Source organism: Notothenia coriiceps, unplaced genomic scaffold (assembly GCF_000735185.1).
Source record: "Notothenia coriiceps isolate Sejong01 unplaced genomic scaffold, NC01 NC01_scaffold00011012, whole genome shotgun sequence".
In the NCBI taxonomy this organism is placed as follows: Eukaryota; Metazoa; Chordata; class Actinopteri; order Perciformes; family Nototheniidae; genus Notothenia; species Notothenia coriiceps.
Window position 1 is genome coordinate 30,009 of NW_011343713.1, and position 11,300 is coordinate 41,308.

The window sequence follows — 11,300 nt, forward strand, 5'->3', positions numbered from 1 at the left end:
TTGACCTTGTCTGGGATTGTATACCGGTATCTGCCAGCCTTGAAAGCTTCACAAGACAGAGAGGGGAAATGGCAAGAGGAAAAGGGTGGTCCCTTACTGGTGATGCCCAAGAACTGGAAAGACTTCCTTCGATGGTGATGAAACAAAACAGAGTTATTTTCCTTCCTGGCCCGAGAAGCTCGTAAGTCTGCCAGCTAGCACAGGGCAAGGACTGTGCAACAGAGTGGAACCTGGGAGTCCTCTGCTCTCCTGCTCGGATTCATGTGTGGACCTGCATTGCCCATGTTCCACAAGAAGAGGCAGACCACTCGCTACTCTTCTGCAGTTTGTGGCCAGACGCTGTTGCATTAAATGGTTGGTAAGGAAGGTGACCATACGTACCCGTTGGATACAGATGTGGTGGTGTTGGCCAGTGGCCTTGTGGTTTAGCACAAAATAGCTCCCCGATGAATGTGGGTTTCCTTTGGTGTTGGGGTCGAGTTTCCGTTTTAATCGGCTATTCATGAAATGGTTGCCACAATGACTCCTATCCAATGCCTGACTCTCCCTGTCCTTTCACGCTTTCACTGGATTGACACCGTGGTCCTGCATTTTGCTGCCGTGGAAAGAAGATTGCCTGGGAGAGATGGAAGTCCTTTCCCAGAGGTCAGTGATGCTTTCCAGGAACTCCCTGTGCAATGCCAAGTGAGGTCAGTGAAGATTCCATGTTACTGCCTGGAAAGATTTCCGCGGGGTCGGTGCTCAATGTATGACCGAACGAGGGTGAGTGCATGGAAGTGAATGAATTGCCAGGAAACAGCTTTTTCTCCCAGAAGTCCCAGGAGTTTAGAAACATCCCTCCAACCCAGGCTGCCCTCAAACAGCACAACAAGCGGTACTTGCTTTCAGGCCTAACGTTTGGAACCAGTCCACTGGTCCTGACCCAGAGATGCCAGAGCCATCTGATGGGGCTGGACAAAAGAAACCACTGGGTGGCAGCCACTCTGGACAACTCTCCCGTGAAGAGAAGCAAAAGTCTTGACATGAGCTGATCCGCTGTAACTGTTCAGATGGTGGAAGGGTGCACTGGACGGTGCCTCATGTGTCAAAAGCTGCACTTAAGTGTACAGATCTCTGCTTTTGTTCTGGGGACTGTTAAGATTTTTGATCACTACCAATATGTGATCCTGACATGAAAGGACTGTGGTGTTGTTAACCACTTCTCCGTCCCTTGATGATGATTAAAAAGTTAAATAATAAATCAGTTAAAAAATTACTTATTATTTCAATGACTGTTGTTATTGGCATTGTTATTATTGTTATTGACATCATTATTAACCTTATCATTACTGTTATTATTTTGAAAATAAACTACCTTTTTGCATCCTTCACCACCCTATGTTTGCATTATTTGACCTCCACCATGATCTAAATGCATTTTCTTGAATTCTATTGGTCTCAAAGGTATCACCAACAGAATGGGCACCCTAAAATGTGTGGGAAATGACACCTTAAGTGTTTTTCTACAGTGTTTGGTTCCAAAGTGAGGCATTTTTGAGTATTATTGGCGGCCATCTTGGATTTGACCTCTCCCGGGCCTCAGAGGTCAAATCTGACTTCCCTCCACATCTGAAAATAAACCTCATGGTATAAACTAACTATGGTAGAAGTTTCATGTTTCTTTCAAAAAGTGCACAATTTCATGGTTATCCGCTCTACTAAAACCCCTGTTAGTGTTTGTATGTGATTGTGTGTGTCTCTCTCTCCCCCCACCTGCCTGCTGATCTGCTCTACACGGCTGGGAGCAATCTCCAATCAACCACACCTGCAACCTGCTCGTCAGCCACACTATGAAAGCCTGCAGCCTGCACTCATTCCCTGCCGGATTGTTGCCGTGAACGGTTTGTTGCGTGCCGCTCTAGCTTTTTACCAGCATATTCTTTGACAACTTTGCCTGCTTTTGCCTCACACTGATTTTTGTGTTTCTCCCAGGAGGAATCCAAGGCCTTCCACACTCCCAAGACCAGCCAGGCCTCTCTACACAACCTGGAACAACTGTTTCCCACTGCCGCCATAACCAACCTCCACTCCCAGCTCCCCTTTTCTAATAAACAAATGTTACTTTCACCAGCTGATTCCGAGTCATCCTTTTACATGTGTTAATAGTCAAAATCCAATAGTTAAGTAAACTATCAAAATCATCCTAATGACCACAGTGGTCAGTCCACTTACCCAGGAATTTTGAGTTGAACAATTGCAGGAATATTATGTCTTTATGTTGTAATAAAACATATTTTAGTAAATTGTTACCACAGAATATTTGCATACTTTTTTAAACATAAACCATGTTATCCTTCTCTAAAATAATAACATTCTGGCAACATAAAAAATCTAACTTGCAGCTGAAAATGTTTTAAGAACAGTAGGGCATAATGTTCTAACAATGTTATCAAAAACATTTTAAGAATGTTTTTAGAGAACGTTATCCTACCTTTCAGAAGAACATTCTGGAAACCAAAATAAAACCTCCCACTGAAAACGTTTATATTACAGTAGGGCATAATGTTCTAACAATGTTATCAAAAACATTTGAAGAAGGTTATCATCAAATTTTTTAAGAATGTTTTTAGAGAACGTTATCCTACCTTTCAGAAGAACGTTCTGGGAACCAAACAAAAACTTCCAGCTGAAAACCTTCCTAGAACAATGACTGTAACATTCTCAGAATGTTTTTAGAACCAAAGATTTCTGGCTGGGATTGTACAGTCCACATTTCAAAAGAGAAGATAAATAGGTAAGAATTTTAACAAAAATGGATTGGTTTATAAAAATATGCCATTACCTAAAGCAGGCAAATTCTTATAAACAGAGACACAATTAAGCTAAATAAAATTATGAATCGCCATGATGAATGCAACCACAAAACCAAAGAAAGTTTCTGTAAATGCAGGAGGGAAAATGTAATGAAAAGTGAATGTTTAAATCAACCGGTTGATAGGATCTTTTAAGTGTATTGAAACCTGTTGAACCAACCACCAAAACTTTTTTTAGTTTTAGAAGTCCTTTCAGAGCAGAGTTTAAGCAAACAGAAAATAAACTATAAAACTTAAGAGCTACTCAGATGTATTTTATGAAGTTGAATTTTCATGATGAGATAAGATGCATTTTCACCTCCAAAGAAACACAAACTGTTGTCCACCTTTATTATGACTGGGAATGTGTCTATTTACCTTCCTTTTGGGGCCAGATTACACCTTCTGAAAATATTCCCAAAACAAAAAGTTGGTTTTCGTCACATTTCTAGTCTAGTATGGAGTCCCACAAGGTTCTATACTTGGTCCTCTCCCTTTTTTTTATTTAGATGCTCTTTAATGGTCACAAAACACAACCTCTTTTGTTACTGTTATACTGATGACATTCCCATCTACCTGGAGAAATATTTAGATCCTTTACTTCAGTAAAAGTAATATACAACAATTTTAAAATAACCTGTTACAGTAATATCTATAACTATACCACTATATTAACGGATGAAGGATTTTAGTCATTGGATGTCTGAATCCTTAGCTTTCAGAGAAAAAGGGAGAAACACGTTGCATCTTAAAACTGCTTTAAAAAGCTGACTGCAATGATTTTTTCATTTCATTTCAAACCTTTATTTAACGAGATTGGTCCCATTGAGATCATAGATCTCTTTTTCAAGGGAGAACTCCCATAATCCCAAACTGCTTCCCCATGTCACCTAACTAGTTGGTATATGTGTTAAATCCTCCATTAACGCTATTTCTTTCTTTATTTTTGCTTTCTCTTTTCTCGTTTTGTTTCTCTTTTGTTCTGTAAAGCACTCTAGATTAACTGTGTTAAGTGTAAAGTGATATATAAATAAAGTGAAGCTATCATGCTGAAGAAAAAACTGACAGAAGGGGGCCAGTGGAGCCTCACTTTGGTAAGGTAAGCAAACTTAAACAAAAAAAAACAGCTCTGTAATAAAGCTGGGGCTCCTTCCAGGCCCTCTTTCTCCACCATCCCTCCACAGCCCTAATCAACCTCACAGCCTCCGTAAAACAACCCCCTCCCTACCCCAGCCCTACATGACAATAGCACCAGCAGTTACCCAGGAAACAGATCTTTCATTAGCTGTGTGATAAAAAAGATGTATACCCGTCTCCTCTCCATCCACTTTTTCCACATCTTATTTTTTTCTGAAAGATCCTGCAGATAAGCTTCATCTCTCAAGGGCTCACAAACATTACTTTCTTTTCTAAGACTTCCTCCACAGGAATACCAGGCAAGTCGTGGGGCAACGGAAACAGACAGGTCCAGACTACTGAGAAATGATATTTTCATGAGTTTCAGACCTCCCAGTGCCAGTGTCTTTGAATTATCTGTCTGGACTTTAACACAATATGCTATTCTCTCTCTCCTTCACTCTGTGACTCACATGCTAACAAGAACTATATTAACGTGCACATAGACATTCCACTTAAAGACCAAATGGGGAAATATTCAACATTTGATATGGGTCATGGATTATTTGGGATTATTCCATATTTCTTCTTTATATAGCTTAATCTGAAAAAGGAATGCCGATATTATTCGGTTTTTTGGAGCATTCTTTGGACATGTTTACATCACATTCACAATATACTGTACAGTATATCTCAATCATGGTTTTTATTTGAGTTTGCAACACACAGCCTCTTGCCTGTTTAGGGCCAACTCTGTATGTTGGATACAAAACAAACTGGCCAACAGTTTGCAAACCTTGGGTTGAGAAGCACGTTTAAAGAAAGAAAAATTAGAAACAAACTTACTCAGCAAACATTAGCAAAACCATGGATATCAACGGGTTTCTGAGTATGCTCTAATAACACACAGCCTATATTCTCTAGAAGGGGGTTGAAGGAGTGATAAAGCAGGCTGTGTTTGCATGGTCATAGGAGCACAGTTGTAAAACTTAAACATTTGTTATTCATATTCTATTTTAATTCCTATTCAGAACTATGACAAGGGGAAATACTACAGTAACTGTAGTGTAATGTAATATGATGTAATTTTGTGAAGAATGCATGGCTGCATTTATAAGTAAATATTAGTGGAATATTCATTGTCATTTGCCATGTAAAGCCATGTGAACACCTAACTGAGGAATTGTGAACATTTTCATCTATTTACTTACCGCGCATACCAGATTATTTATGGCAAACGTCTTTTAAGTACTAGTTAAAACAAACGCTTCAAATAAAAGTTGTTATATCAATCCATTTTAGGGAAAAAACTGTGCATTTGTGGCATAGAAAATCATACAAATTACGAAATAGGGCTACAAGAGGGCAAACTATTAGTATCTTCTTGCCTCTTTTAGGCTGAACCTGACCATCTTCCCTGTTGTGGGTATCTAGCACTTTCAGTTTGCAGCGTTTCTGGGTTGGAACAAGCGCTAAGGGTTAGCATTTCACCAGGAGGCTCTTATTACCTGCAGCCATCAGCGAGGCCAGGGAATAATACCTGCATTGGGTTACCTTGGGCCTCTCATCTAACCAGCCTGCCACATTATAATTATGAGCCCTACAGTCCAGCTGGAGCGCTAGGCCCAGCAGGTAATAGCTGTCCAGGGGGGAGGAAGGGGAAACGTCAGCTCTCCTTTCCAGGAAAAAAATGCTTGGGCTTGGGCATGAACATGCAGGATCCTGCTCTTCCAGCAACATGTTGGGTGTCCATCATACAGAGGTGTAGCGTTACAGCACTTTATTCTCAGACATCATTGCCTCATTAAAGAGAGACGCTTAGTGACAGTCAGAGAGCCTGTCTGTTCACGACCTCCGGGGGGGACGCAGGCTTCTTATATTCTGTGTATTTGCATTTGATTACTGGCCGCTATTCGTTTGACTCTCTGAACGCGAGCCACCTTGCTAATCTTCAGTGGGGTCAGAGTCAGAGAGAGATGGTGTGGTCTACAGCGGGGCAGACAGGCGGTGATATATGGGGCCGTGGGACACTTGTCCCCGTTAGACCCCACACCAACCCAAAGAAGGACCACAGATCTAAGTGAACAAGAGTCTGACTGAGCACAGACAAAGACCTGAAAGAGAAACCCAGCCACCCCCTGCTACTATTACCCATCCACTGTCTGATCACAGCAAGGGCCCGAAAGAGATGAGCAGGAAAAGAACGGCGTAAATCTCACGTACAGGCACACTAAAGCAAAGGGAGGCTGGAGGGGGAGGATAAAAGCAGAAGAAAACAAGTCTAACCATACAAGCAGCTCACGATGATAAAGTCAACATGCTGATGTACAGTGGGTAAAATGTTCACTGTTACATCAGTAAACATGGCTAAGACAGGGGATTGTCATTAGTTCTGCAGGTATATAATCATACACCAAAGTATTGCAAACATTTTATGTTTACCTGATGATGTCATTAGATTCAACCAAATCTAATGATGGAGAAGAATTAAATAACCTCCTCTGGGATTGCTACAAAAGTTTGACCAATCTATCACGTTAAAAAATAGACATTTCCCTAAACAGATAAACAAGTAAAGTCAAATAATCTTGAACTTTATTTGACTTTATCCTCTGGGAAACATGAATATCTCAACTACATTTCATAGCAATCCATCCAACAGTTGTTGGGATTTTTTCAATAAAATACAAACCATTTAGATCTTATTATGATCAATTGATCCTCTGGGGAACATGCATCTATGTGAATATAAAATCACCAAAGTCGTTACCGTCTAGTCTCTGGGGATCAAGAAAGTTTTTACAGCATTTCGTGGTCCTTGTAGTTAGATATTTTATAATATTTTACTCCAGTCACAAATATCAACTTCATAATTAGCATTATAATAAAAGTCAGATGATAATCAAAGTCAGAAGGATTGAACCTCTGGGGAACATAAATATAAAAAATAAACGTTTACTTAACCATCAAGTAGATATTTTATTGAAAAAAGAGTGTTAGAGCAAGTCAGACATTATCTGAAGTCAGTATTTAGTAGGATTCATACATACATAGAGTAAGAGATATTTGATTGAATATATGATAAATTTACTCCATGAAAAGTCAGTAAGATGTATCCTCCAGGGAACAGGAATGTCTTAAACATTTCATGGAAAATTATCCAATAGTTGATAAAAAAAATTATAATAATCTTTCTCTGTAAACCATTCAGTAGATGTTGAGATGTTTCAGTGAATACATTAAAAGTGGATGGTGGTGCTACATGAAAGCTCATAGGATCCCCTAAATCAGTAAGGTTCATCCTCTGGGGATCACAAATGTTTTTTTGAAATCTCTTGGTTTTTGTTTGTTGATGATAAATTATAGTCTGACCCAGAGGAAAACCAAGTCAAATGATTAATACTAAATCAAACATATCATTTAAACAACAAGATGCAGTAAAAGATGTTTTTATTGTCAAATAAAAGTGGAAAATAAAATAAAAACAGGAAAGAAAAGATCACATACAGTGTGTCTATCTTTACAGAGCCAATCATGGTATAATATAATATGCCATTATAACGCTTTAACGTGTTATTTGATCAAGAAGAGCTGACAAACAATTGTTTCAAGACAAAGAGTTCTTTGTGTATTCACACCTCATAATACACAAGCTAGAGAAACTGGTGTCTGGAAAGTAAACTGCATGTAAAATATAACAAGTATCGCTGTACATTGATTGCACTTTCACACATTTTAGAGGAAAACAGGAGCAATGAGTCTATCATTAAAGTTAAGACTATGTGTATTCATGTGGAGTGGTTTGGTTATCCAACAACCTATCAGAAGTTATGTTTTAGAAAAAAAGGGAAATTCCTCTAAAAAACACTGCCACCCTGTCGAGTCCCAAGTGTTGTTCTTGGCACATAGAAGGTCAGCTATTCATTTACAAGGCTCTTTGACCTTTCTAAGATGAGCTTTTTAAGGTCCTAATAGAATTTTTGCCTCAAGCTGTTTAGGCTTTTACACCTTGAAGCTCAGACGCTCTTCCTCAACTGCTTAACATCTACTCTGCTAAGAATCACTACTTAAAACTTCTAAAAGGAGTCTGATATGAAGGAGTCCTCTTGAAAAAAAGATATTTATCCTGCATAATAGTTATTAATCTAGTAAACTGCTTCTAGTTCATTTTGAAAAATGCATACAGAGAATAGTTAGTACCAAAAACCCCACACAAAAAAACAACATACAGTAAATCACTCCTACATCAAACATCATTTGGCAAATATTATTTATCATCATAGTGCTGCTGTCACAGTATTTACATAATAAAAACAAATTCTTAGAAACTTTTTTCAATCATATCTCCGGCTTGTACTTGCTGGTACCAGTTTAAATTGTGGATCAGTTGTTTTCTGAACAGTATTTAGGCCAAAAATAACATGAATAAACACTTTTTATGACGTAAACAGAGACCGTGATACCTCAATCTTAAAGGCCGCATTTAAAAACTCTGACATTTGGAGGGAAAATCTGTGAAATGGAATCTATGGCGTGTCGCAAAGTGAATCAATCCAGATCTTTGCATCAACTTAAAACACCGATTTGCTTCATTAACCATTAGCATAACTTCCTGAGCCTTGAAGGGATGGAGAGCTCAAAATGGAGAAAGCTTTGTAGCTTGGTGTGTCACCAATCTACTGTCAGACTAAATACTGCTAAAAGACAGGGGGCCATAGTAATAATACAGCTCATTTAAAGCGCAATAAAGTCAAACTTGCTTACCATGGATGTATTATACGAACTGGATACCAGATTCCAAGATGGCGCTAAGTTAATCGAAAACGTATTGCTTGAAGAGCTCATAGGCGTTCTGACTCCCAACCAAGCAATAACGCGGTCAGTGGCCCTACCAAGCCCCCTAGGAAGAGCGCTAAGCTTTAAAGCACATTTTTGTTGTGGCTAAACATTGAATTACAACTTCCATGTTAGACACGTTATGTCATGTGCCCCAAAAATACTTTTCCCATTGATTTACATTGGGAGGAATGCGTGTAATTTTTTAATAGTAAAACTACTTCTTAGTAGCGGCTTGGAGGCGGGGTTTAGGGAAACGCAACATGGCATGCTCTACAGTCCCATGAATGCAGACGGTCGACAGAAGGTTCAGGTGATTTTGGACTTGAAAGTTAGGCCCTTTTTGTTACAGTACATTGAGGTAAGAGGTCAGAGCAGATGGACTGGGTCAAACCAATTCAATATTTTCCAGATGGACTTCTGTTTTTTTCACGTTTCACATACTTCACTTACTTACATGACCCAAGCCACCATTTGTACTATATATTTAACCATATACAAACCCTAACCCTAAACATAACCAAGTCGTAACTGAACCCATCTTATATCGAGTATGTGACGTAATGTTGAGGTTTATCGGACTATCCTGCATGTTGAATTACGAGACTAAAGGAGTACCAAGTTCTTAAGAAAAATATATACCGATGGGACCTGACTCATTAGTGCTTTTCCGTTAAATGTTCACAATGTCACTCTCATTCAAATCTCTTACTCTAGTTACATTTTACAATAACTAAACCTATAGAATTTGTTTTTCTATTTGTAGAGAAACAAAGTGATTGATTATTATTACCTTGTTTGGAATTCAAGCTTTCCTGTCAGTTTGTTTGTTGTAGTAGGTATACAGTTGGCCACTGGAGGCACTGCATCCAGCTGTCTTAATCCACATCCATCATGCTAACAAACTACGTCACCAGGATTTGTGAAGATGGTTTAATTTTGTGGTGTGACCAGGCCCTATTTCTGGATTTCTTTTTGTCATTTCGTACATTTAGTTTGAGTTCTTTTTCTGTGTGATGATGTTTCTGCTGCTGTACATCGTGGCATTTTTGTTCATTAGGCATTGGGAATTCACTTCCTGCATGAATCAGCAACAAAAGTTCCTTCTAAAAATACTTTAAACATCTTGAAAAAGCCAATAAGCGTTGCTTTAGTGTAATAAAAAAAGAGTCTGTTATTCCTCATGCATGGGTTTTCATTTTCAAACTATTCCTCAAAGGAGGGTGTCAATCCGGGTGTTGGGGTCCCCGCCTAAAGAGTCTCCAAGATCAAACAGCTGGTCCAGGTTGACGGAGGAGCTACACAGGAAGTCATTGCTGCATTGTTCCTCCTCTTCTGGCCACGGGGTCTCTAGGAAGGCGGTGGCGAGAAAGGTCTCCTCATCAAAGTCTGACACCTCATTATTCCTTTGGGTTTCCACCAACACGTGGATGTCTGCGGCACCTGGGGGGGCTTCGATCGGAGAGATATGGGTCCCCCGCACCATCAGGTCTTCATCCTTCATGATGGGGCTCAGAGGTTCTCCTCCATTCAAACTGAGCTCCCCATTGAGAGCCGAGTCCAGCAGGGCGTCCCAGTCAAAGTCTCCCTTCAGAGGTCCGATCTCCTTCTGTTCCTCGACGGAAAGCAGCGGCGAACTTGAGCGCCGGGGAGCTTTGGTCCCGCCATATCTTGATCCTAGTTTCCTCTTGTGGCCACTTCTTCCCCTCACCACCGGCCAGGACCCCAGCATGGTCCCTTCAGCCATATGGGGGTCCCAGTTCTGGTCGGCACCAGTTGCCTCTTCGAACTCTTGGAGAAGCTGCTGAGACTCGAGGTTGATGCACAAGCCACTCTGACTCCCCGCAGGGATGCAGGGGCTTCTGGTTTGTGGGTGGACGTTGATTCGGAGACGGTTTTGCAAGACTGGGTTGATCCGGACAGGGGGCATTCGCCTCTTCTTGTAGGCGCCGCTCAGGAGACGCTCAGCGTACTGAGGGTCGATCTTCCAGAAGCCGCCCTTCCCGGGTTCATCCTTCTGACGCGGCACCTTGATGAAGCACTTGTTGAGCGATAGGTTGTGTCTGATGGAGTTCTGAAAATACAGATGAATGTTTCAACTTACACTCGTACAATGGTTTCATCAAACAGCATCCTGAAGGAACGATATCTTTTTTTAGGAAAACCCAGAAATTCGTATAGCATAACAACATAACTTATTAGAGGCATCCAACCAAAAATCCCATTGAGTTCCAGGTGAGAGAATAGAACTAAAGAAAAAGCTAAATTATTAGGATTTAAACTATATATTTGGTAAATATGCATATTATATTCTTTATTATAGTATAATAGTAACACCACGCTCTTGTCTCTAATGTTAATATAGCGCTACAACAAGCAGCAAGTTGGCTTAGCATGGTAACAATCTAAACATCTAACTGAACATCAGCATGTAGTGGGGCAGGAAGTACACATGGCAGAGCACCCCCCCCACCTCCCATATCCCCCCGACGCACATCAAAATAGACTACATTAAAA

General features: G+C 40.2%; 1 protein-coding gene across 1 annotated transcript in view; it reads right to left on the minus strand.

Moving 5' to 3' along the window:
- Positions 1 to 7,387: 7,387 nt before the first annotated feature.
- Positions 7,388 to 11,300, minus strand: part of foxj1a (forkhead box J1a) — a 6,253-nt gene continuing 2,340 nt past the window's right edge. Inside the window, exon 3 of the mRNA XM_010772259.1 lies at positions 7,388 to 10,857. Within this exon, the coding sequence (XP_010770561.1) occupies positions 9,997 to 10,857 (861 nt within the window). The 3' untranslated portion in view covers positions 7,388 to 9,996. The remainder of the gene's footprint in view (positions 10,858 to 11,300) is intronic.